We start from the raw sequence: 27727 nt of genomic DNA, 5'->3' as shown, positions 1-27727 counted from the left end.
TTGCTCCCCTACGCTGTCGCTAAAAAATTAAGAAACATGATGGACGGATTGTGACTATCACCTCTTCCCATTGCACACACTGACAGAATTAAAAATTGGCTCTTTTTTGATTAATTAATTAAAGTTCGGTCTTGGTCCATGTATCTCTCTGTATAAGGCCTATAAACGTTAAATCTAAAGTAAAAAAATAAAATAAAATAACTTAATAACACAACCCTGCTGTCTGTATATGAAAATACCAGTTATTGTGTTATCATTTACCCAACGTCATGTCTTTCCAAAACTTTTTAAAGCTCTTTAATGTGAGTTCAGTATCATTTTTTAAATGTTATTTTCACCTTTTCTTCAACATAATGACTAAGTGACACATTGTGAAATGTGTCACAATAATGACTAAGTGACACATCAAGAAAATCAGACAATGCACATGAGCAAATTGGAAAAATACTGTAAAGTTATAACTAATTTGAATGGTGACAAGTGCGGGTCTCTGCACTCCATGAAAGTGATTGAAATAACAGCAATATGCTGAGTTTCTCAGTTGTAGAAGAGACATTATATGGAAAAAGACTTCTGGTTCAGCTCACTTTCACTTACAGTTTCCCCAAAACTGAAGTCTAGCATTGTTCCTACATTTGACATTGCTTGATGCCGTCTTCTCACAGCAAGTTGATCATGTGGTTAGATGAGCAGTTTTTGCAGTTGCTAAGATTCAGTGGTTTTCAGTGTGATGATTTGCATGTTTTGGATAGTTTCTAGCTTGCTGCCTTGTGATTATTTACTGAAGTGAAAAGAGTGTATATGATATTTCAGTGCCTAGATAAGTCTCAGGTCCTTTAATACAGATCCTGTATTTTTATCATTAACCTGCAGTTAAATTGCTTAGAATAGTAATAACACACATTCTCAACAAGCTGCAAGGTTTGAGAGATTTTCTGATGTTCATTGAACAAATGGGACGAGTTACCACCAAAGTTTTTAAATCAGGTTCAGTGGAAAAACGTGATTGTTACGACATTTGGGCAACATGATATTACGTTGCTTCTTGCACATTTTATGACACTTTCAAAGTCAAATGTCCAGTGGTGCTATAAGTGTGTTAAGTTTAATCCAAAACAGATGAACGTGAATCTGGCAACATTTTATTGTGTTGATTGTTGCACGTATTGCGTTCTTGCGTATTGTTCTGAAAAGAGTGATGCTAAAAGGTTAATCGCGTTTGAAAATAACGCACCACTAAACCTGACTGATAGTGTTAACAAAGCAAACATGAAATAAAAACATTTGCTGAAGCAACAATGTCCTTTTAGCTGCTTCTACGAGTGAGCTTTGAGCTCTTTTAATGTGACTCGTTCTGAATTAGTTACTGGATTACATTAAAATGCTGTACAAGGTTGTGCATCGTTACAAACCTCATATATATGGAGCTGGTTATGTGATGCAAATGTCAAAATGTATTAGTTTACAAATCATGCACAATGATAAATGCGTTCTGAGCTCATAACATATTATTGCGCAAGAAGCTGCATGAAAGTAAGCCTTTATTAATTGATAATCTTCCCCTGTAATCAGAACTTGTGGGGAAAAGAATAAACTTTAATGGTGTTTTATTGCACCAGTGTTCATTTCACTGGGAAACTGCAGTTTTGAAAGTGATTTGGAATTTTGCAAACACGTTGCAAACCCATTTGCAAACCCATTGAGCCCGTGTTGCAAGTTTTAATACTTCGATTTGATGCTTGCCCTGGAATAAAAACACCAAATATTCTACACTCTTTAATATTGTTTACATCAAACACCCTGTTAGATACTCTCGTTAACATGAACTAATGTGCGTTTGGTTGTTCAGCAAAGGCCAAAACTGAATTAAAGCTGAAATGCCACAAACTCTCAGGGACAAGTGCCAAGGTACAATTATGTAAGGAATTTCTGACCATCGCACAGACGAAAGGTCTTAAGCATGGGAGGATCTCTTAAAGAGAAACATATGGAGGCTAGATTAGATTAGGACGTTCCTGAGCATTCTGCAGTGTTGACTACAAACACACAGCTTAACAGCATGCTGGAACACACTCGTAGAAAAATGCAATGGTTTGAGCGAAAAAAATGCGCTTTCACAGTCTTGGTATTAAAACAATCCTAGAATACACTCTTGTTTTGTCCCTGGATAACAATGGTGCAATCTCTCACTCAATGAGTATTTGACCAGATTTCTGTGCTTAGCACCAAATAAAGATTATTTGATTTGCACTTGGATCATATGATGAACTAGTTTACAAAAACAGTAATACACTCTTACAGAAGCTTGCAGTTATTCATACACCCTCACCTCAATTCATCAACCTATATGCTCAGATTTTTTTCTAGAACACAAAAATAGAGAATTTGACAAATCTTTTTTTATATTTATATATACGACAGGTTATATGAAAATGTTCTTTAAAAAATTGCATTTGAAAAAATCCATGCATACAACTTTGGCACATCATGGGGTGAGTAAATAATGACATCATATTAATTTTTGGGTTACTTATACTACTAACCAGTGGGTACAACTTTCCGCTCACCAATTCAATTACTAATTTGCTAACTGCTCTTGGGTTCACAAAAGTTCTGATAGGATTTGCCTGTGGATTTAATCCAAGCTGTTGGCATTTGACTAAATCCTGCTAGTATTTGGGGGGCAGTCATGGCCTAATGGTAACAGAGTTGGACTGGTGACCCAAAGGTTGCTGCTTCGATTCCAGTACCGGCAGGAATATGACTGAGGTGTCCTTGAGCAAGGCACCTAACCCCCAATCGCTCCCCGGGCGCCACTCAAGGCTGCCCGCTGCTCCGGGTGTGTGTATCCACGTTTGCAGTGTGTGTTCACTACTCACTACTCTGCTCCTAATGTGTGTGCACTTACTTGGATGGGGTAAAGCCAGAGGTCAAATTCGAAGTATGGGTTACCATACTTGGCCATCACGTGTAACTTTCACTTTCACTTAGTACAATCAAGATCCAAATAATAACAGATGCAACACTTCATACAACTTAAGCCTGAAGCTGTCCGAGATATCAGAGCTATATCAGATGTAGGCAAAAAGAAAAGCATAAAAACACTGTTCAAAAGCATCCCTCCCTCACATCAACAAGATCTTTGCTGTAACTCTTAAAGTCCCCCTGGCCCTGTAGTCAATAATTGTATCACTTAAAACTCATCTTTGATAACCAAAATGACATATTTAAATGTTTTTTCCTTGAAAAAAAGTTCTTCATGACTTAAAATAGCTTGATTGTAACTGTCTCATTTAGACAATGTCATTGAATGTAATGTCTGAATGTAATGTCTCATTGAATGTAATGTCAGTTTAGTATACGCGGGTCTATGAATATGCAAATGAGCCCCGCCTCCACTCACTCGCAGCAGCTGTTAACCAAAGACAAACTCAAAAACACGGTTTGAAATAGCTGGTGTTTCTAACGTCACAAACTACCTTGTAACCAATCAGATCAACGTGTGATCGTCAACAAGTGGATCTCTGAGCTGCTGTGAGTGAGCGGAGGCGGGGCTAATTTGCATATTCATAGAACCGTGTTTACTAAATGAGGCAAGGGTGTAGAGTTACATTCAAGCTATTTTAAGGCATGAATGAATAATTACTTTTCAAGGAAAAAAAAATTAATTGTCATTTTGGTGATCAAAGAAGAGTTTTAAGGGATAAAATTATTGACTACAGAGGGAGTTTAAGTTACACTGGGGGTCCAGTTCTTCTTAGGCTACACATTCTAAACATATTGCCAATAATTAAGTAGCTAAGTCCAGATATTGATTGAACAGAATGATTAATAATGAGCACGTTTCTTGAAGGTTTAAGCAGCGAGGTGTTCAGTACTGCACACTATGTACGTTTGACTGATGTGTTTTGATGAAGGTCATTTCCTTCCTTTCTGCACAGCCATGATGCGAGCGACTCTGCTGACTTTACTACTTTCCTGACTGCAAGTCTCACATGTCACACCGCAGAACAAAGGCCGTATCTGCTTTCCCTGCCGCAGATGATTACAATAAACAGCAAATTACTTCATGGTGATACATTGAGGTCTTTATGCTTCCTGTCGCATAATGACATACAGGGGTGCTTGAATGTTTGTGAATCCTTTAGCATTTTCTATATTTCTGCATTAATATAACCTAAAACATCATCAGATTTATAAAAGTCCTAAAAGTAAACCCAATCAAACAAATGTGACGTGTCTCAAGTCCTGAAAAGTGAAGTCAAAACTTTTCTATCGCCCCCAAGGTGGCTGGATGCAGTATAACTCATAAACCCTGCCCTCTCCATGTAATCTAATAAGACGTGAGACAAACTAAACAATCAAATTACACTTCAACTACATTTTTTTCCAAAGATGGTTTCTATCATGTTACAGTTTTTATCACGCTGATGTAAGTACAAGTGTTCGTTTATTAAATAAGTTTGGTTTTAGTTAAAAACGGGAGTGTGACATCATGATTGACAGATAGTAGTCACTGAGGCACCAACGACTTTTTTCGGGATCTTCGGGAGTAGATTGGAGCTTAAACTTTAATTTCTACATTTCCATAGCTGTTTATTTCACACCGACATATTGAGTTGTTCTGCAGTAACTGTACAAACCGATTTTGTGGGAGTGTGTGTGATACCGCGGCTCCACTTCATGCTCACTATAGTGCGCAGACTCGGGCTCCGAGATGTAAGCGCCATATCTACAATATATTTCCTTTTCTACAATGGAATATAGTCAATGTGCGTCATCCATCTTTTATTACAGTCTATGCAAAAAATATTTACTTGTGCAGCAGTAACGGCCACTAAACGTTTCCAGTAACTGCTGATCAGTCCTGCACAATGACTTGGAGGAATTTTAGTTCATTCCTCAGTACAGAACAGCTTCAACTTTTAACTGCTTGCTTCAAGTCCTTTCACAAGATTTTAAATTGGATTAAGGTCTGGACTTTGACTTGACCAATCCAAAACATTAACTTTTTTCTTCTTTAACCATTCTTTGGTAGAACGACAAATGTGCTTGGGGGTCGCTGTCTTTTTGCATTACCCACTTTCTCTTGAGCTTCAGTTCATGGACAGATGTGACATATGCCTTTAGAATTGCCTGGCATAATTCATAATTCATTGTTTCATCAATGATAGCAATTCGTCCAGGCGCAGATGCAGCAAAACAGGCCCAAACCATGATACTACCAACAACATGTTTCACAGAGGGCATCAGCATCTTATGCTGGAATGCAGTGTTTTTCTTTCTTCAAACATAACGTTTCTCATTTAAACCAAAAAGTTATATTTTTGTCTCATTCGACCACAAAACATTTTCCACAAATAGCCCTCTGGCTTGTCCTCTTAGGCGAAGCCTAATTTCACCTTCAAATTAACTGCTAATCCTAGAGCTTCAGACGGACAATTGGATCATTTTCTTGAATAAATAAATGACCAAGTATAATATTTTGTCTCATTTGTTTAAATGAGTTCTCTTTGGCTACTTTTAGGACTTGTTTGAAAATCTGATGATTTTTTAAGTCATATTTATGCAGAAATTTAGAAATTTCTAAAAGGTTCACAAACTCACGCACCTCTGTATGTGCAGGAGCAAACTCACACGTGAGCTCACTCTGTGTTTGTGTTTATGCGTGTTGTATTGCTCATCAAAGTGATACATGTGCTTGTCCCGGATGCCGCAACCTATATAGAAATATCAAGATTACATTCACTTGAGCGGTCTCAATCAGGAAGATTGACTTTTCACAGATTACCAACCTTTTGAGCTCCCGAACATACGTCATTATGCGACAGGAAGTTTGCGCTCAACTGCCATGACAGCTCAGGACCGCTTCTTGAACGGACCGATTGTGGCAAGCAGGGCGGGGCCGAGAGCCGTGGGAACGGAGCGCTGCACTACAGGCGAGTGCTAATGGGGACATTTAATTTAATATTCAACAATATTATTGATCTGCCTGCATTGACACCATTATAAGAGAACTGAACTGAGCTAGACGATGACATCACTGTTTTCTCCAGAGTGGCTATATAAATGAATTCAATTAATAACTTTTTTACAACAAAAATGAACCATCACTGAACTTACTTAAGCTGGACTGTGATGCTATTTTCTTCTAGAAACAAAATTTGTTGGATTATTTTCCTGTTATCTCTGTAAAGCTGCTTTGAAACAATCTTTATTATGTAAAAAGCGCTATAGAAATAAAGGTGACTTGATTTGACTAATGAACCTCACCTGCACGGCACACCGGTCTCGAGTCCCACGGATGAGCTCAAGAAGGATAAAAGGAGGAGTGACGACAGTGAAGGACGAGAGAGGACCAGGCCTGGACTACATGTTTTGCTTTGTTTATGCTTGCTTGTTTTGTTACGCTTTACTTTCGTTTAGTGTTTGGTTACCGTCTCCTCCTTCACTCCGATTTAACTTTGCTACACCGATTATTTCGCTTCATACGACATCAATCCATCGTAAGGAGTCATTGGAATTAATTTAGTTTTGCCTGTATATGTTTTTTTTTATACTCGCAAAGGGATGGTAGCCATTGACTTACATTTTATGAATCACCAATGACCATGGTTTCAGCTAAAAAGCTTCTTTAAATTTCTACTGAAGAAAAAAACACCTACATATTAGATGGCCTGAGTGTGAGTAAATTAACAGCAATTTTTCATTTTTGGGTGAACTACCCCTTTAATGAGAGTTGCAGTGATTTACCACCACAGGTAGGAGAAGTTACAGTTATTTTACATATCAATATGATAAAAGACACCAATTTTCAATAAATTATTTAATTCATTAATAGTAATAAATATAATGTGAAAAATAAAAATATCTTCCACCAAGTCAAATCTTTCAAATGTTTTCTGTTTTTGGTTGCCAACAACAACAACACTTGTTGTGCATTTAAAGAATGTGCGGTCACAAGTGTGTGTTTATCTGCATTTTCGACAAGTATTCATTACTTCAATGAGCTCATTGTTTCTGCCTTAAATTATTATATTGGTAAATTAATACATTTTAGCTAACTGTGATTTTGTATATGATGCCTACATTTCTGAAATAGGCCTACATAACTTAGACACCTCTGATAACACATCACTCTAAATTGTATTGTGGATGTGGACTCATGCATTTTCTGAAAAGCTGCTTTGAAATGATGTGTATTGTGAAAAGCGCTAAACAAATAAATGTGAATTGGATTTTACGCACCAGGTTTAACCATATCATGAATTTGCGTTTGCAACACGTGAGCGTTTGCAATGCAACACTAAGACTAAAATTCTCATTTTCATAACAATGAGTGAGTCATCAGATTTTGCTTTGCTAATAAAGGCAAGTCAAAACAGAATGAATATAAACTACTTCCTAAAATGTAATGGTATTAATCAACAGTTCCTACTGCATTTCTGTAAGGCTGAGTCTTGTACCATAATGTGCAGTACCAGTATCATAATGTTCCAGCATACATGAACGCCTATAGTCTAGGCTACAATACCATCAAACAATTAAGGTGTAACACTTACACACTGACGTTATGTCTTGCTATATATCCCGTTATGCCTTGCTATAAAAGAAACAAATCCATTAATTATGAAAAATTGCTGCATTTCCCTCTTATGAAACCAGTTACTATTATTTAAAAAATAAATCAATTTACAGGGAAATGTGGTTTCATTAGGCTACTTATTCAGGCTGATTAATAAAGCAGTTTACTGAGTCGTATCGTCAAGTTCATTGATGTGAAGGCATGAATCATTTATGAGTAGACTAGTTGTCTTACCGACTGATGCTGATGCTGATGTCCGAGGCTCAGCTGATGAATGCGGTAAATGATCCACCTGCGCCCGACAGGAGATCAGATCATCACACGATCCGCAGAGAGCATGAACACGGACACACACACACACACACACACACTCACATCCAGCACTGTCACGCGCTCAGATTTACACTCTCACCAGTCGTCTTTCTTTGTGTCTTTTCTGGTTGTAAATGACAGCAGTGCTGGAGAAGGAGCCCTTGAACGAGGCGGAACACTCCCACTGTGCGCTAACTGGACACAACACAGAGAAACAGCGCCGCCTATGCGTCAATGCGGAATCATGCAACACCTTCCTACATCAGCCAACCCTCATGTTCTGTTGAGAATGTTTCCAGATCGAAATGAATCATGCTAAATTCGAATTTAAACCATTATTTCCTAAAAAAAATCATCTTAAAATCAAGCAAGAATGTGTTATTGAAACTCTGGACGAGTTTAATCAAGTATACTTTTCTGTTATTATAACTGTAGCAATTTGACCCCATCAATAAACAATTAAAAAAAATAAATGAAGCAATAAATACTTTTTTTTTATTACTACTTAATATTCAAAATTAATGTTTGAGAGAATACTTGGAATTAGCAAAATGCCGTTAAAAATACTTAGCAGTAGACATTTCACTCGGCCACATGTCAGCTGTTTCAGTCATACAGCTCATATCTCTTCCAATCAAATTATCCAAAGCTATTCACCAAGATTACGATTAAATTTCATATTTGATGCAGTGAAATCTGACAAGAACTGTCTCAAAAGTTTGATTTCGCATGGGGGGGGGGGGGGGGTGTAAATCATTTTACAATTAAATAAGTAAAAGCATAAACAAAAGTACAAAAATGATTATTATAATAATAATAATTTAATAATGTGTGATCAAGTAATTTTGCAGTATTCTTGAAGATATCCTTTAACCAACAGGAAACAAGATTAATCACCAAAATGTTTGAATCTTTTTTTTTTTTTTTTTTTTTTTTTTTACATTTTACACTTTTTTTCCCATGTATAACATCATGTAAGAAATAAGTCAGTCTTTAACAGGTCTCGGTCTGAAGCACAGCTTTCAGCGCTCTCCTCCTCTGAAGCTTCATGAATCGGGACTGGAACACCACTCTCCTCTTTGATTTCGTCTTGGTTGACGAGACTGAAACTGATGATCTAGAAAATGGATATAATATTTTATTAGATATAAGAGCTCCAAATCTTCCGCAAAACATTTCCATCATGTCTATGGTCATTTCTATTTTAAAAATAAATAAATTTTAGTTTTGATCATTTCATCTCAAAGAGCAATTTCTGAATTATTGTTGAGCTTATAAATGCTCACTGACTATATTAATATCCATATTTGGTTTGGAAGTTTTCTATGTCTGCAGGAACTCTGTCAACGGTTAATAATTTCGTCAGATATGCGATAGCTCTGTCACCTGTCCATGGCTTCCCAAAGTCGCTGCTTCAGTTATGTGCCGGTAGAGATTGTGGCGGGCTATGAAACTATTAAGCCAATCTCGACCTACAGGAATCGCAAACTGAAGTCAGCAACACAAGAAGAGTGTGTAGATTTACTGCAAGAGTTGTCAGGACAAGCCGTACCTGCTAACCTCTGCTCCCCCCAGTTGTTGGGCACAGGAATGTTGTTCTTCTGTGCAAATTCAAATGCCATTTCCCTACATTTCTTTGGAGTAAGACTGTGTGTGCGTTCAGCCAGCGTCCTGATGTTTTCTGCGAGCTCCTCCTCCGATTCCTCGGACAAGATCCTCTTGGCTTCTGCCGTTCCTCTGTACCCGACAGTTTTCTCTCTTTTTTCTTCAGCCTTCTTCATGTACCTCTGCAGGGTGGACCTGCCGATCTTCCTTTCCTTCGCCACTGTTCTGATCGATTTGCCACGCTTGACTTCAACGAACGCTTTCTCCAGCTCATCGTAGGTCACCGAGCCCCAGTCAGTCTTTCGAATATAGTTCCGTGGCATGATAGCTTTCCTAGTTTTGACAACAACATGAAATGCATATTAAATTGCATTTTAACATTACATACACAAGTTGGTGTCAGTAAGATTTTTTTTTAATAGTTTTATACAGAAAGGATGCATTAAATGGATCAAAAGTGACTGTAAACCCAGACAGCAACTTAGTGTCGGCCCGGATCCGGGCCACATCTGGTACATGTGGATTTCACGCGTATCAGATGTGGGCCGATACTATGTTGCTGTCTGGGAAGACATTGAAACAAATATTGTTTGTTTGAACTTTCTATTCATCAAAAACTCCTTCATAAGATGTATCAGGAGCAGCACAACTGTTTTGAACACTGATAATAATCAGGAATGATTCTTGAGCATCAAATCATTATATTAGAATGATTTCTGAAGGATCATGTGACACTGAGGTAACGATGCAGAAAATTCAGCTTTGATCACAGGAAAGAATTACATACATATAACATAACATATATTCACATAGAAAACAAATTGGAATAATAATATTTCAAAATAATACTGCTTTAACTGTATTTTGATCAAATAAATGCAGCCTTGGTGATCAAAAGAGACTTATTTTAAAAAATCATGAACAAAACTTATTTTATGATTTGCAGTGGTCAACGAGTCAAAATGCTTCTATTTTGCATTTCTCTAATTTAATAATTTTTTCCATTAAAAATTCGTATAAAATGAATAAAATATCAACATATATTATTTTGAATTCATAACGTTTTTTGTTTTTGTTTTTTCAAAATGACAAAAATTTCTGTTTATTTTTTTAAACGGTTTAGTTTAAATCTTGTTTTGAACTTCAGATTTTAAGTCTGGGCGGCATTGTATAATTTTAGAGCTTAATAATATACTTCGACATGGGGGGAAAAAAACACTTTCCAAGTAAAACAAACTTACTTCTCCTTTGTGTTTCTCTCATTTACAGACAGCCAGATATGATGTGCAACTTCAGAATGTTTGGTCACATGACAAAGCAATGGACAGTTGCCTAGATACAACGGCGTCTCAACTTACCCACTGGTTCATCTTACCCGTCTCAACCCTATGTTCTACTTTCTGTTCTACCACCAATGAAGAGAGTGATGCCGTCTGACAGTCTCTGCTTCAGGACTTGTACTCTGAAAGAAATCATTTTGTTGTAGCCATCTGAAGGTATAACAACTCATATTTACTTAACACAGAAATTAAAAGAAAGCTCAAATTAGGTTATTCAAGTAAGAAAATGAATGTCATTTTATTTGTTATGGAAATATGGTCCCTGCCCACATATTGTCAGGGAAGACATTCAGCAATGTTAAAACATGCTGTATATTATTACATTGGATTTTTACTGGATGAATTCTACAGCTAAATGTTTAAAGTTCACTTAACAGTATGAGGAAGAAAAAAAGCATAATTCAATTTTTTTGCTTGATCCGAGCGTTTTGTTATGTCAGGCTATATCTTCTCAGCCAGGGGTTCGGGGCCCACTAGGGGGCTCTAGTAAGTATTAAAATTATTTAAACAAAGTTTTATTAATACAATCTTAATTAAAAAAAAAAAGCTAAACACACTAAAAAATAAAGTTGTACAACATTAAACTCACATCATATTTTTGAGCAAATCTTGATCTAATCTTGGAATCAAAAAGGTTGGGAATCTCTGCTTTAGCATAAAGCTGTGGTCACACTGGACTTTGGGTATGAGAAATTTCTGACGTCACAAACATGAATTCAACATATTAGAAATAATAATATTGACGTATTGATCTTCTACTGGTCACACATGTTCAGGTGAAGCGAATTCGCAGGTCAGAGTTCACCAAACTTGAACTTTGGAACGCAGCGAAATGGTAAACGTTTCGCCTGGTCTTGCGTTTGTGGTCTGAAGCATTGGCATGCGTATGAACCAAAGTCAATGGAACGAAAAATGTATTGTGATGAATTTATGCTGTAAATGGAAATTATAATAAAAGCAATAAAGCACTTGCTATATTGTGAATATAGTCATGGCTCAATTGTCATGTGCTTGTAACCATATTTAAAGCAGATTTAGCATACTTAAGGACCATTTTGTAAAAATGTTGACATTGTACATTTATTGTATAATAAACTTTAAATCTAAATATATAAATTCTATAAATCGTTAGCATCAACATTTAGACAACACTCTGTTCCCTCAAATGGTCTTTTTGAAGCGGTTTTTTATTAAGAAGCATTCAGATTGATTTAACAGCAATTTCACTTCTACATTCTATCATTATGCACAAATGCTTATACACTAGTTCTTATAGCTACTGTTTGTGCTACCAAAAAAAAACAAGAACGATTGTTGTTTAGACATACTGTGCAATGTAAAAACATCTTTAAATTACCATGGTAAATGAATGTTAATCACTTTTAGTCAGAACTCAGAACCAACGGGGTTTGTGTAAAGCAGATTCTATTGAGCTTGTTTATGTTTGCTTATCAATGGTAATATGTCAATAAAAGCCTAAATTCTATCTGTTCATCATATAAACCGCTCGATTCACGTGGATTAGTTTTACGATCTATTTATGAACTTTTTGAAGCGTCAAAGTGGTAGTTGCGTTGCTGTCAATGGAGGGACAGAAATCTTTCAGATTTCATCACAAATATGTTCATTTGAGTGTCGAAGATGAACGAAAGTCATACGGGTTTGGAACGACATGAGGGTGAGTAAATAATGACAGCATTTTCACTTTTGATTGAACTAATCATTTAACATTTAATAATACCATCACTGTACCATGGTACTGCCACAGTACTGCGTGTAAATGCATTGATTATACACTGTCAATCTGTCCACAGTGAATATGATATCATACAATAAACTTTCTACATGCAAACATATTCTTACAAATCGCCGAAGCAGCTAAAAGCATCACTACGTGAGATTTGAGAAGTACAAACACACACACGGTGCCAAAAAAAACTCAAACACAACACACACACTTACAGGACAACACAGAGTTCTTCCGCCGGAATGGGAGTTGTTGCCGGAAGTCGTCACGGAAGTGGGCGGGGCTTGTGGTGCCACGTTGATGGACAGCAGTGGGGACGTGGAATACAGTCCATCTGCAGCCGGGGCAAATCTCACACAAAACACACAAACCCTCGGATCTTATAAAGTTATTCTGCTAAATCACTGCAACGCTCGTGTTTGTGTGTGGATGAATCTGTGTGTTTGACCGCTGAAAGAACGAAACTGAAGGTAAACACTTTCAAAACTAAAGAAAATCCTTCTGTTGACTAAGTTACTGCATTAACTTAGCCTCTCTGCTACATTATTATCTGTTTTAAATGGACATTACGTGTGTAGATTGCATGTTTCATTCAATAAGACATGTCTGCTGTGATCTTGTCTCCTCGAATGCTGACAGTGTTTGATTATGAAACCCTAGTTAAGAGTAATCCCATGCAATTGTCCAATTGTGATAGGTTCCTGATGTCTTAAGTTATTTAGCAGCATGATCTTGTTAGATTTGTTGGCATTTCAAGGTCCCAGCTGCTCTTGCACTATTGCTTTTATAATATATCACGTGTTTATTGTCATAATAATTATTCACGTTTAATTGCATTATTTTCAGGAGATTCCTCCCATTGAGTGATGCAGTCTACTAAACAGAACAAGCATTATTACCTTTCCTAGAAAATTTGGACACCAACTTTAAATGGTGACATTTGTTAAAGTAATAATACCATATAACATGTGTGTTGTTGTTTTAATGTTAGGATGAAGCTAAAAGAGATCAACCGAACCGCTATCCAGGCCTGGAGTCCAGCGCAGCAGCACCCCATCTATCTGGCAGCAGGTAACGGTGTTCACTCCTCCACCAGCTGCCGTTAAAGGGATAGTACACCCAAAAATGAAAATTCTGTCAGTATTTATTCACCCTCATGTTTTTCCAACCCCGTAAGACCTTTGTTCATCTTCGAAACAAGAATTAAGATATTTTTAGTTGAAATCTGAGAGCTGGATCACTCCTCCATACTAGTCATAGGCTTCTTGAGGGATTGAACTTGGCAGCCTCGAAAAGTTATTAAAGACATCGTTAAAATAGTCCAAGTGACTACAGTGGCTCAATCTTAAGTTTATCAAACGACGAGAACACTTTTTGTGCGCAAAAAAACAACAAAAAAATAACGACTTTATTTCAACTACTCATTTCCTTCTCTATGGGCCTCGAGTCAGGTTACTAGCAAAGAGTATAGAAGTAACAAGAGGCGAAACTCCGTTGCAGTTTTGGTAACAATCGCTAGATGGCGCTGCTGTCGCGCTGACGCCATTTTGGACTGAACCGACGGTTTTACCGTTAGCACAACTGTACAGCATTATGTCTGGAAATAATTGGAAACAAAGAAAACAGTGTTCTGCTATCAACTGCAACAACTAGCAGTGTACAACCAATCAACTTGCATTTCATAGATTCCCCAAAGATACAGAGAGGTAAAGTAGAAAAGGTTTTTATTAACGTTAAAGTGAGCATCGTACGTACGTCTCCATACGTAAATAGAGGCATGGATGTGTACAACAGTGAGTGCAGGGAAGTTGTGTGTGACAAGGAAAAGTGCAAAAACACTCTTGTATACATGGTGAAACTATTCAATAAATTCAGAATCCATCATATATTACGGTCCCTAAATCGACAACTCTCACAGCCCAAACAGAAGCGCAACATAATTTTTTTAAAGCTGTCATCTGTAGGCTATATCTGTACATAAACTCTCTCTTTCTGTATCAAATGTAACATGTGTTCTACAAAGTTTTTATCAGTCAAGATGAATTAAATTATAATAAAACTAAAGACTAAAACATAGAACAGCTAATATACTTACCATTGTCATTCTATTTGTAGTAAATGTGTGCACTTTACTTGCACAATGTTTGATTTGTTGTGTGTAATGCAGCCAGAAATGATGTGATCTACTTACCGTCACCAATTTTATTACTGTTCATTTTGTGATGATCTTCTATTACTATTAAATATTCTCTCTTGACTAATGTGTTGTCCCTTTCACCTACTCACTGTTCATTGTGTTTCGGCTTTTTCAATGAATTTGTCAATAATTTCATGAGGAACATGGGCTGTTACTGGTGTTGTAAAATTGTGCTGTATGAAAACGGGAGTTATCCCTAAAAGTTATTGGGGTAAATAAATAGCATATTTGACAGCTTCATGCTCTATGACGAAATTGTTTAATAAACCGATCCATAATCATTATTTTGTTGTACATTATTCAACACGCCGTTTTAGTTTAGACTATAGAGATAATAAAAACTAGAAACTACTATTTAGTTCCCTTAAACGCTTTTGAATTGGAACCGTCAATCGTTCAATTCTATGACAGCTGTGTTTCGTTCAGTCCAAGATGGCGGAACTGCTGCTCTGCGCATGGGCACGTTTGTTGCAATGGAACGTTCTATTGAGTTTCGCCTCTTGTTACTTCTATACTCTTTGTTACTAGTTTAACAGCGTATGATCTGTTGTTGTACGTTACACGGATCACACGCATGACCAGCGTCAGCCAATAGTGAGCATACGTGTGACGTAGCTCTACGCAATTACACTAGTTTAACTGACTAGAGGCCCAAAGAGAAGGAGATGAATAGTTGAAATAGTCGTTTTTTATGTTTGTTTTTGCGCACAAAAAGTGTTCTCGTCGCTTGATAAACTTAATATTGAGCCACTGTAGTCACTTGGACTATTTTAACGATCTCTTTAGTAACTTTTCGAGGCCGGCAAGTTTCAATCCCTCAAGAAGCCTATGGACCAGTATGGAGGAGTGATCCAGCTCTCAGATTTCATCAAAAATATCTTAAATCGTGTTCCGATATTGAACGAAGGTCTTACGGGGCTGGAACAACATGAGGGTGACCGATATTTTCATTTTTGGGTGAACTATCCCTTTAAACACAGGACAGCTGACATGATGGGACATTTCATTGGCACCAGCTAAGCAGTGAAAGAGAAACACTACATTTATTTACACTTTCACAAATTACTAACAGATTGACAGTCATTAACAGTCAAATATGATGATAAAATATGATTCATAACTAATCGTATGCAATTTTGTATTATAGCTTCATAGTCATTACAGGAAAAATCGGTCACAAATCAGTCCAAATGAATCATTAGTGAAGTGATTCTGGATTTGATTTTGATTCTTAAAGATCCCTTTATAGTCAGGACTCAACGCAAAGGATATTTTTTACTTGCCGGTCAGGCCAGTGGTTCAAACGTTTGGTTTCCTGCCAAAAGTTTCACTGGCCCCACCACAAAATAAAGTAAAATTGTAAAATTGGCCTAGTTATTGTCTTCATTGTTTTTAACCCATAACCTTAATAAATAAGGTTGTGACACTTAAAACTACTAGCCTAACTCATATACATTTAAAATATTGTTAAAGACAAGTAATCTGACAGTGATAAAATTGAACAAATAATGAAAGTATAAGTAATAGAACACGCATACAAATAAAATAAACACTGCTTTTCATGGTTTTCAGTTAAGTCTAACAGTAATTTTCAGGTAGAGAAAATTAATAAATAAATGTAAAATATCACTGCATAGTCTTTACTGGATCAATTAAATATAGATTAATCCTTATTAAAGTTACAAAAGTTAATCAGTCAAGAGCAGTGTGTGAGATTTTGTCCTTTGTTGTTTGATTAACATTAGAACAAAGACAGCAGCAGGTTTATTATGCTGCTGTCACTTTAAGAGCTGCACAGATCCAATATACTGTAACACATGTGGTTTATTTCTCAACTGTTTGTTCACTTAAGACATAACAGACTATGTTTACTAGGATACTCGCTGAGACCGCAGGGAGATGTGAAAGAGAGTTCAGTTCAGCATTCGCACGCTGTCTGAGAAGCAGCTTTCTAGATGTGTGCATACACAAAACTTCTCACACTGTTGAATTGAGTTCTCTTTCGTGTTTTCTTACGCTTGAATATTTAAATTGGCAATGCTTAAAAACACATCATGCAAATGTTAAATGCAGCACTGTCCCGATCGGGCAAGTGACAGTATCAACTCTCCCGAGCAACGTTTCTTCGCGTCCCGAATAGTCCTTATTGTCGAGACCTGATAGTAATCACAAGGAACTGGAAAATACATGGAAAATGTCTGCGAACCCTGGTTATTTGGTCTAATTAGTCTTCTTGATGAACAATTGTCAGGTACCTCGGCCCAGCAGCTTGATGCCACCTTCAGCACCACTGCATCACTGGAGATCTTTGAACTGGATCTGGCTGATCCCACTTTAGCCATGAAGTCATGTGGCTCTTTCGCCTCTCCGCACAGGTACTGAGTTGTGCTCACATTGTGTGCTTACAGTTAATTTTATATTTAACAATATTATTGCACCATTATTTTCCTGTTATCTCTGTAAAGCTGCATTGAAACAATCTGTATTGTAAAAAGCGCTATATAAATAAAGGTGACTTGACTAATGATTTATTGAAAACAGTGCTGACAGACACTTACTCACAGACACTGCTTTTAATGTAATCCTGTAACAGTTCTCCAAAAATAGGCAAATGATGACTTATTTTGTATGACTTCGGAAGACTTGGAATAAATCTTAAATGTAAGCGCCAATCCCCATTTACTTTCATTTAGAGCTGAATTGGATAAATTGAGAATACTGCTTTTTTTGGTTTGTTTGTTTCAAACAGATCACAATTTTAAACGGCTAAACTAAACAAAACAAAACAAAATCCCGGCGCCCCCCGCATGTTGGTCTGGTTTCACACTCAACTTGATTCTATCGAATCCTCGTGCATTTACGCGAATCGTACGTCATCGCAAACGTGCACGACGCATGATAGAAAACAATGTGGGTCAATATATTGTGTTTTTTATTAATTTGGTGCTATTATGCGCAGCTGAGTGAACAACACCGGTTTACTGTGTGTCGCATTTGGCTTTCTGCTGATTGCAAACGCAGGAGACAGTGGATTTCCATTAATGTGTTGCCCTGAGTCCACGCGCTATGTGTGTGCGAATACACTGCAGACTCACTCTCGCTCTTATCCGAGGTAAATTATCAACACTATCATCCCTTACATGTGTTTTATTTAACTAAATACATCAAAATCAGCTAAAAAGCATGCACAGGTCACTTTACTTCCTGAACTATGGAAGCATATGGGTAGCAATATTCAATTTGACATGTAATATGCAAAATGATAATGCAATATGTAAAATGGCAATGCATTTCTGTATTTAAATGCACATTTTCCATTACATTTGTGCAACGTTTGATGCAAAATGAAAATGATAATTCAATTATATTATTTGCATTTGCCATTTCATACACTAGTTTTAATATGCAAATTGAATACAAATTTTAACGCTTTATAAGTTGCAAAATGAAAATGTATTCAAGAAATGATTATATCTGTTTAACATGTTCAAGCAAAAACTGTAACAAAATAATCATTTAAATGTTATTTTTCTTAATTGCATTTACACTCACAGTTAAAGTAGCAGTGTGTAATTTTTAGCGGCATCTAGTGGTGAGTTTTGCGAATTGCAAACAGCTAGTCACTCGCGGTCTATCCCTCGGTTTTCAAACTCGAATGAGAAGCTACGGTGGCCGACGTAAGACAAAAGATGTCGTCGTCTGAGTCTGAGTCAGCAGCAGAGAGTAGTAAGTCAAGCAATGAGGTTTCTTTAGCGCTGTTTGTTCGCTTTCGGCTACTGTAGACACATGACGTCACAATATGTCGACCTTCATAGAAGGGGATTCCCGCGCCTATGTAGATATAAATGTCTCATTCTAAGGTAATAAAAACATAACGGCTCATTGAGTATGTCTTTATACACCACTGAAAACATAGTTATGGATCTTATATTGCATTTCTGTCAATAGATCCTAAGAAATATCACACATTGCACCTTTAAGACACTCGCGATTACATTTTCATTAAATGTCCCGCAATGAATGTAGCAAAGTTCAATGTGCAAATTGAAAATCGAAAATGCATTCCGAGCCGATCACATCCCCGCCCCGCCTCCTCCCGCCCTGTCAATCACTACGTGAAGTTGGCCCCGCCCCCACCCAATGAAAACGTCGGCAAAATAGGCTCAATCGTTTTTACTTTGTTTGTGCTGTTATTCGCTTTTTTGTTTGTGCAGCTTTGGTTTCTTACATATTAAAATACTATTTATTGGTCATTCCGGTGCTTGCTGCTTCGGTTTTTAAAATATTAGACACTGAATTATAGATGATGTCACCAGCCCCCGACCTGCTCCACATTCACCCAAAAAAGGCTAGTCTTCTATGAATTTGACCCGTCAGATTCCGTGACCCTATATATTTATTAATATCTGATCAATATGATTTAAAATAGAAACAGGAGATGGTTACACATCAAATGAGTCACTTTATTGAACATTACAGTTATGAAGAAATTAAGAGCGTTCAGATTTTTTGGTAGCTATGAATTTTACCCGTCATATTCTGTGATCTCAGAGTAATAGGCCTATGCATTTGTAAGGAAAAACTGTAGGATCTCCAACATTATTGGGTAATTATAGTTAATAGTTATAAGAATAAAGATAAGCATATGTGTATCAGACAATGAGGATATTTAATACAAAACGAATCCATCATTAACACAGTCCAGCATCAGACAACAACAGCGCTGCATAATGTTCACACCAAACGGGTGTCGACGCCTGATAAGGCAGAAAGTTATCACAGACGTTCCAAAAACGCACTGGTTCTATCACCTGCAGACGCGTAATAATCTTCAGAAACGCAACAATTTATCTGTTCACACCCCCCTCATCTGCCAGTAAATTTAACACTCGTATCAGCTCTGCCGCCACTGTTTCCTTCCAACACCTCAAAATACGTAACATACATAGCCTATGTTTACCTGTTGCCGAGCCCCTCCTTGATCCAGTGATTGACAGGGCGGGAGGAGGCGGGGTGGGGACGTGATCGGTTCGGAATGCATTTTCATTTAGCACATTGAATTTTGCTACATTCATTGCGGGACATTTAATGAAAATGTAATCGCAACTGTCTTAACTGTGAGTGAAAATGCAATTAAGAAAAATAACATTTAAAATTATCATTTTGCCACAGTTTTTGCTTGAACATGTTAAACAGATATAATCATTTATTTAATACATTTTAATTTTAATTTTGCAACTTATAAAGCGTTAAAATATGTATTCAATTTACATATTAAAACTAGTGTATGAAATGGCAAATGCAAATTATATTATTGATTTTTCATTTTCATTTTGAACCAACGTTGCACAAATGTAAATTCAAATACAGAAATGCATTGCCATTTTACAAATTGCATTGTCATTTTGCACATTACATCTCAGATTGAATATTGCTACTCATATGCTTCCATACTGAACAAGTGCGCACCCGAGTCCGTGATGCTTTCACATTCACGTGAACCGCGGCACGGTTCGAGTGCAACCGAACTCAGACTGAGGGTGCTTTCACACTGGCGGTTTAGTTCGGTAACTAAATAACTTTAGCCCAGTGCATAACAACAATCGTTAATTGCTGAACAGAAATCGTGTCAAATGATGTGTCATACAAGTAGCCTACTGCAAGGTTGAGGATGGCCTTATTTACACTGCTCTATTCCAGTAGATAAATGTATACGTCTTGACAATGAATTTTTTTTTTTCTTCTTCAATTAATATAGGCTATTTATCAGGCAGGGGCCTGTGCACTGTCAGAGGCTTCTGGGTTAAAATGGAATTACAGGTTGCTGTTGCACTGTCTCAGATTTTGTTCAAACCTTGTCTATATCAAGAATGTGTCCCAAAACCAAGGCCTGTAAAATATTTCTTTTCAAATCCTGTCTTCATATTTTCAGACCTTGAAATTACTTCAGTTTTACAGCCTGAAAATCACATTATCTGGGAAGCAATATTTGGACATTAATATAATGAAAAGTATTATTCGGCAGCCTAAACTTTGTAGGGTGAAAGACAAACCTGTCAATATGACTGAACAATTACAAGTTTGTACGGCATGACCTAGATTTCCAAAAAAGTGTGAAAAGACTGACAGTAGCATAAACAGAGCAAAATCTAGGAGGATGCAGCAACTGTTTTCCTGGATTTTGTCTGATTTGACACAGAATGACCCAGCTGCATGTCATTTGGCTCAAATCCTCCCACTCAGTGCTACTAGACAGTGATACATTTTGAAAAATAAAACCTGTGTTGCTTAAATGTCTGATCCTTCTGCTATTACGAAACACAATTTTGGCTGTTTATAGCATTATCTCTTTTAAAGGGACATTGTGTTGGAATTTCTCCCATCTAGCGGTGAAATTGTATTGTGCATTGAAACGAATTGTGCTCTCCAGCGCCTCGCTTTTTCAAATGCGTGTTGCATCTAGGGTAGCTGTTATGTACCAAAAAGCTATGACAGGATGTCTTCTAATAGCACTTCGTCGAGTTTTCCTTTGGGTGAACAGGTTTGTTATTTCAAAGAAACTGCAACTTGACACAACGAACAAACGAATGTTAAAGTATGAATTACCGACTGACTTGCCGGGGCAGTGACAAGCGCCTCTCACTGCTCTGCTCCTCCGTTTCTGCTGCTTTCAGTTACGTGACGCTGGCTCTGAACGAAAACGTGTTGTGGAAACGCGTTGGCCTAGTACTTTCTGACCCTCTCTGCTATTATAGTTTTTCAAGATGGCATGGAAGCCTTCGTGGACCTACCCGTCACATGTATATAAAGATAATAAATTCTTCGTTTACGAGGATAAGTCAGATAATTGGCAGAGGTATTTGTACACCATTGAGGACATATTTATGAATAAAAATATTGATTTTAGATAATAAAATACCTAAAAAAACTACACATTATCCCTTTAATGAAATAAAAACACAAAATAATAATTTTGACTATGTATTGGTATGTAATTTACGGTGGTGTAAAGTGCTGGAAAAAGCTTTAAAATGGACCTTGAAAGTGCTTGAAAAGTGCTTGAATTTGACCTTGGAAAAGGTGTACAAAACCTGTAAACAGTTTAATGTTGCAATTCCGAATAAAGTTATGGGCCAATTGGTGAAAGCAAATTTTGCTCTCATCTCAGTACTTGGGGTTAGTTTTGAACACCACTAGTAACCCTTGTGTTCTGTCTCCAGATACCATAAACTAGTCTGGGGTCCGCAGGGCATTGAAGACCAGGGTTTGCCATCAGGCGTTCTCATCGCTGGAGGGGAGAACGGCAACATCATCCTCTACGACGCCTCCAAAGTCATTGCTGGAGATAGTGAAGTGATCATTTCCCAGAGCGAGAAACATTCGGGGCCAGTGAGAGCCCTTGATGTCAACTCATTTCAGGTAATGACCCTAACCAAGTTCTTATACTTAAGTCAGTTTGTACAAGAATAATTATTTGTCCATATCATGGCAGTTAGTGGTGTTTTGATCAGTGTACATGACTGTTTTTTTTCTTCAGCCAAACCTTGTGGCCTCCGGGGGAAACGAGTCCGAAATCTACATTTGGGATTTGAACAACTTCAGCTCCCCAATGACGCCAGGACCCAAAACACAGGTACAGATCTCATGTGCACTCAGGAGAATGATAAACTTTGTGCAAATGTGTTACATTTAATTATGTTTTTATCACTGACCGAGTTGCACCATTGAGTGTTTCAGAAATCAACACAAGTCTTTAGTTCACTGGTTAAACAACTTTTTTTGAACTAGTTCAAAAAAAGGGACCTCAAAATAAAGTGAAACCCATATATCTAGGGCTGGAAACGTCATAGAGACTTGTGCTGGACTGTTTTGTCCTGGGACAGTGAGCAGCCCTGTCCAGTTTAACTGGTGTTTGTTCTTCCAGCCCCTGGAGGACATCAGCTGTGTAGCGTGGAACAAGCAGGTTCAGCACATCCTAGCCTCGGCCAGTCCTAGCGGAAAAGCTTCAGTCTGGGACCTGAGAAAGAACGACCTGATCATCAAAGTCAGCGACCACAGCAACAGGGTTTGTGCAGTTATTCATCTTTGCCTAAACCTCCTAATAATAAACGTGAACTTGCATTAATAAAACCTAATAACTTGTGTCTACTTCACTAATGACAAAGTATCATGTTATGACTGTGGTACTTCTATAATATTTCTTTGACAACTTTTACTGTTATCATCTGAGACCGTGCCGGTGTTCATGCAGTGATGTGTGTGTGTGTGTGTGTGTTGTGGTTCAGATGCACTGCTCTGGCCTGTCCTGGAACCCAGAGGTGGCCACTCAGCTGGTTCTGGCCTCTGAAGACGACCGGATGCCCGTCATCCAAATGTGGGACCTGCGCTTTGCCACCTCGCCTCTCAAAGTGCTAGAGAACCACACTAGGTAGATTTAAACCAATATTGTGCGGTATTGACCAAATATTTTTCATATTCTGTGTGGTGGTCAGTTTACAGCACTGACAGAAATTACATTTTTCATTAAGGCGTGATATTTGCCACCTTAAATTGATTTCCAGGAGCATTTTTACCTTTATAAGGGCATTGTTTATGCATAATCCGTTATGTAAAATTCTTACATTTAATTAATTAATTAATTAGAACAAGACACTATACTTTTACCAATCAAAATCCAGTTTTGTACTGTAAAAGTTGCACAGAAACTGCATCTAAAGCATCATTTAGATTTATTTATTGTGTAAATACTATGAGATTATTATTTTAAAAATAATATTTAAGAGTATTTAAATTTGGAATGGTAGAAAACAAAAAAACGTTTAAATATTAAACTAAAACTTCCATTAGATGGTGGAATGTCATTTGTCTTTGTCTTAATGATTGAGTCAGTGACCGATTAGTTCAAACAACTGAATCATTCAAGAATGAAGCAACTGTATTTATGAATGAGTCATTGGATCATTGATTCATTGAAAATGCCTATATTCAGGAACGAAGTACAACAGTTCCGCTGTGGCTTTGTTTGCGACTATAGTTGCAAATGTAGCGTCTATGTTACTAGATTAACGACTTTTCAGACCCCGGTAGCGACTGGTGACAAATTTAGCATTTTTGATTTGCTGGTTAACATGTAGTCAGTCACTATATCATACTCTTTCCGTTATCTGACAAAAAATAAGTAAATGATAACAACTTTATTGGTCATTTTTACTGTATATTACATTATAATTACAATATGTAAGCATGGATTAGGAGAGAAAATGGATGTAAACTGCCAACATTACGTCAGGCTTTAAGCTACTTTTCATTGGAAATAGTTGGCAACATACATCATTCCATTTAAAAAATAGTTGGCGATACACATAACACACCCCTAACCCTTGTGTGTGTGTCTGTGTCTGTGTGTGTCTGTGTGTATGTGTGTGTGCGCTTTCAGAGGTATCTTGTCCATAGCGTGGAGTGTAGCAGATCCAGAGCTGCTTCTGAGCTGTGGGAAAGATAACCGGATCCTGTGCTGGAACCCCAACACGGCTGAGGTGAGACTTGAAGAACACCGTGGCCCCGTCAATACTGTGAGCGGTATGACATGCTTGTCCTCCTATCTCCTGTCAGGTCCTGTACGAGCTGCCCACCAGTGCGCAGTGGTGTTTTGACATCCAGTGGTGCCCGAGGAACCCAGCTGTGCTCTCCGCCGCCGCCTTTGATGGCCATATCAGCATCTACTCCATTATGGGAGGAAGCAATGATGATGCAATTCATTTACAGGCTGATCAGGTACAACTGAACTCTGAATACACACATTCTCATAAGCTAGCATGGACATTGATGATCTCACAGTTGCTCCTGATGTCCTTTGGGTCAATAGTTAAGTAGCTCGTTTGGAAATATGGATCCTTTTGGTATGGGGAAGACACTGCCGCCTCTACCGCTGCCTCAGCCCTCCTCCTCCCAGAGCACCATCACTCCTCTGAAGAAACCGCCCAAGTGGATCCGGAGACCCGTCGGAGCATCGTTTGCTGTGAGTGGCCACAGATCTATCATGAGGGGTGTTCACACCAGTTAAACCTTTTCATAGTTCCTAGAACTATTGCGGGAAGTAACCGGATTTTGGTGTGTTCACACCACAGGAACTAGGAACAATTTTAGTTCTAGGAATTTCTTTTGGACGAACTGATTTAGCTCCTACTTCAGAGTCGGTCTAAACCAGCACTATAGGAACTACAGTGACATTAGAAATAAATAAACTGGTCAAACCGTCCACCGTAGCTCTTACTGGTTCTGCTGAACTTTGTGAAGATTTTCAGTCTTTCTTCCTACAAAAAATTGACAACATCTATCAGTCATTCTCCTCTACTGCCACTACCCCTTCAACTCCATATTTGATTGGTTGTCCGCTAGACACTTTTTCACTCACAAATACATCTGTGGTTGCAAATATGATTAACAAATCAAACTCATCTTCCTGTACACTTGATCCTATTCCAACATACCTGTTAAAAACTCATTCCTCCTTACTCATTCAACCTATTACCCACCTTATAAACAGGTCTCTTGCCACTGCCACTGTCCCACTTAATCTGAAATTAGCAGCCATTACCCCAATCCTTAAGAAGCCTGGTCTCGACAACGCCACTCACAGTAATTATAGACCAATATCAAATCTCGCTTTCGTTGGCAAGCTACTTGAGAAGGTAGTTGTGGCGCAGCTGCAATCACACTTAGAGAGACATAATCTCTTTGAACCCCTTCAATCCGGTTTCCGTACACATCACAGTACAGAAACAGCACTCCTAAAAGTATTAAACGATCTTCTTCTAGCTTCTGATTTAAGTGCACATAGTATCCTGGTTCTCCTTGACCTCAGTGCAGCATTTGACACTGTGTGCCACTCTACACTTATCTCACGACTGTCTGAAATAGGCATCACGGGTGCGGCACTTCAGTGGTTGACCTCATATCTATGCGATAGACAACAATTTGTTAAGATAGGCAACAATCGCTCACGGTCAGTTTGTGTTTCCCATGGTGTGCCCCAAGGCTCTGTACTTGGCCCGCTTCTATTTCTAATATACTTACTACCGTTAGGCCAGATCATCAGACAGCATGGTCTCAATTTTCATAGCTACGCTGATGATATTCAAATCTACTTCACGATTGACCCGAACTCATCTTTTCCGCCCCCTTCAGTTATCTCCTGCCTTCACGACCTTAAAACATGGATGTCCTCTAACTTTTTGCAGCTTAATGCTGGTAAAACAGAAATCCTGTTGATTAACCCTAGATCACAAAACTCACCCAGACATGACATTTTTATTGACATTGATGGTGTTGAGATTAGGCCTTCAAAAACTGTACAGAATCTGGGAGTTTTGTTCGACTCCACGCTCTGCTTTCACTCACACATTAGTCAGACTGTCAAATCATGCTTCTTCCACCTGCGGAATATTGCTCGTATTCGCCCCTCTCTTACCTTTACAGATGCGGAAACTGTTATTCATGCTTTTATCACTTCCAGATTGGACTTCTGTAATTCATTATATAGTGGACTACCCACCAAAGCAATACACCGCCTCCAAATGGTTCAAACTCTGCTGCACGCACCCTCACGTATAATAAAAAATCTGCTCACATCACTCCTTTACCAACTGCACTGGCTTCCTGTTATACACCGCATCCAATTTAAACTGTTAATCCTAATATTTAAAGCCCTACATGGCCCGGCACCCAAATACCTTGTTGACTTGGTACAGCCATATGTTCCAACTCGGGCCCTCAGATCTAGCACGGCAAACCTTCTCGTGGTACCCCGGGTCAGACTCTCCACGGTGGGCGGAAGGGCTTTTAATGTTGCTGGCCCTACGCTCTGGAATAAGCTGCCCCCGAATCTTCGTGCGAACGACAACATCCGGTCCTTCAAAAAACATCTTTAAACTCATTTCTTCAAGCTTGCCCAATAAATCATCTTCCTTATCACTGTTTTCTATGTTCTGCACTTTTCCAACTCTATCTGCTACATACTTTATCATAATAGCATATTTTGATAAATAATGCAATATCTCCTTCTTTTCATGCAAACCAGTGTATGCTTGTTTCCATCTGTTTTGTCTCTCGTAAGCAGATGGCCTTTGTATTTGTTCGCTTGTTGTCTGTTTGCTATTTGTTTTTTGTATTACATTGTGAAGCGACCTTGGGTTCTTGAAAGGCGCTATAGAAAATAAACATGTTATTATTATTATTATTATTAGTGTTCGCTGATTGGCCGAACGCACGTGAAACACCAATACCCGCCATTTTTAAAAAAGCTGTGTAAACACAGATTATAGCCTATATATCCAACGTAACTTTGAGGGGACCAAGAGAAACTAATTATGTATTTCTGCTCAGCTAGCAACACTGGACATCAACCACACGGCATACGCTAATGCCTTTTCATATATTGTTTTTCTATTAGGGGTGTAACGATACATGTGTTCGTATTGAACCATTCGGTATAAGGCTTTCGGTTCAGTAATCGGTACGCAATACAAACCGAATGATTCGTTGTACCATTTTTCCTTTCCATTTTTCCCACGAAACTGCGCTACTCATTATTTTGTGCTTCACAGACCATTTATCAGTTTGGACCAATGTCAGTGCAGCGTGAGCCGATATTGATCAAGCTACACTGTTACTACAGCGCTAAGAGATCCAGTAAAGAAAGCATTTGAATTCGCCACTGAAGTAATAACATTGCTGCGAGATCTAGTGAGAAGCATTAAAAATTTTCCATTATTAATGTATCAAACACCACTGACGTGGAAACCAGGAGAAACTTTGTTCCATGAATGAACTAGTTATAGGCTTTAAGTCCACAGATCAGCAATATTCACCATGGATTTAATGTAGTAACACTAACTTGTAACCATGGAAGTTTGGCAGATATAGTAAAATGCTTTCAAGTA

At 37.9% G+C, this 27727-nt stretch overlaps 3 protein-coding genes across 10 annotated transcripts in view; 1 reads left to right on the top strand and 2 right to left on the bottom strand.

The window, feature by feature from the left end:
- Positions 1 to 8087, bottom strand: part of cdc42se2 (CDC42 small effector 2) — a 44009-nt gene extending 35922 nt beyond the window's left edge. The window contains exons 1-2 of one of the 2 annotated variants that reach the window (XM_077243301.1): positions 7998 to 8078; positions 7820 to 7877 (exon numbers count right to left, since the gene is read on the bottom strand). The gene's annotated coding sequence lies outside the window, so the exon portion shown is untranslated. Of the gene's footprint in view, positions 1 to 7819 lie in introns of both variants that reach the window. The other variant, XM_077243300.1, reaches the window with a different exon arrangement.
- A 649-nt stretch (positions 8088 to 8736) lies between these two features.
- Positions 8737 to 10880, bottom strand: LOC143750323 (uncharacterized). Of its 2 annotated transcripts, XM_077243299.1 has the most exons (4): positions 10744 to 10880; positions 9450 to 9835; positions 9284 to 9369; positions 8737 to 9014 (listed from the first exon to the last, which is right to left on the bottom strand). In XM_077243299.1, exons 2-4 carry the CDS (start codon positions 9823 to 9825, stop codon positions 8868 to 8870), a joined length of 609 nt encoding a protein of 202 aa, XP_077099414.1. In that variant the 5' UTR covers positions 9826 to 9835; positions 10744 to 10880; the 3' UTR covers positions 8737 to 8867. The 2 variants fall into 2 exon arrangements, with proteins under 2 accessions (XP_077099414.1, XP_077099413.1); XM_077243298.1 differs by lacking the exon at positions 10744 to 10880 and having other exon boundaries at positions 9450 to 9983.
- A 1969-nt stretch (positions 10881 to 12849) lies between these two features.
- The window catches only part of sec31a (SEC31 homolog A, COPII coat complex component), a 34490-nt gene continuing 19612 nt past the window's right edge, over positions 12850 to 27727 (top strand). For 3 of the 6 annotated variants that reach the window (XM_077243296.1, XM_077243295.1, XM_077243294.1), the window contains exons 1-10: positions 12857 to 13059; positions 13581 to 13660; positions 17038 to 17161; positions 22007 to 22205; positions 22324 to 22419; positions 22711 to 22851; positions 23072 to 23214; positions 24223 to 24322; positions 24399 to 24560; positions 24652 to 24804. In XM_077243296.1, the coding sequence (XP_077099411.1) occupies positions 13582 to 13660; positions 17038 to 17161; positions 22007 to 22205; positions 22324 to 22419; positions 22711 to 22851; positions 23072 to 23214; positions 24223 to 24322; positions 24399 to 24560; positions 24652 to 24804 (1197 nt within the window). In that variant the 5' untranslated portion in view covers positions 12857 to 13059; position 13581. Of the gene's footprint in view, positions 13060 to 13580; positions 13661 to 17037; positions 17162 to 22006; positions 22206 to 22323; positions 22420 to 22710; positions 22852 to 23071; positions 23215 to 24222; positions 24323 to 24398; positions 24561 to 24651; positions 24805 to 27727 lie in introns of all 6 variants that reach the window. The other 3 variants (XM_077243293.1, XM_077243292.1, XM_077243297.1) reach the window with 2 other exon arrangements.

Source organism: Siphateles boraxobius, unplaced genomic scaffold, assembly GCF_051911475.1.
Source record: "Siphateles boraxobius isolate OS27281-9 unplaced genomic scaffold, OSU_SipBor_1 25, whole genome shotgun sequence".
Taxonomy (NCBI): domain Eukaryota; kingdom Metazoa; phylum Chordata; class Actinopteri; order Cypriniformes; family Leuciscidae; genus Siphateles; species Siphateles boraxobius.
This window is presented reverse-complemented; position numbering and strand designations above follow the sequence as displayed.

Bases quoted from the DNA above. Each gene is read 5' to 3' on its own strand.
- LOC143750323 (XM_077243299.1), bottom strand. From the start codon at position 9,825: ATGCCACGGAACTATATTCGAAAGACTGACTGGGGCTCGGTGACCTAC. The intron at 9,370-9,449 runs GTACGGCTTGTC...CGATTCCTGTAG, and splicing joins GGGGGAGCAGAGGTTAGCAG to GTCGAGATTGGCTTAATAGT. The intron at 9,015-9,283 runs GTGACAGAGCTA...TCCATTTTCTAG, and splicing joins CTTTGGGAAGCCATGGACAG to ATCATCAGTTTCAGTCTCGT.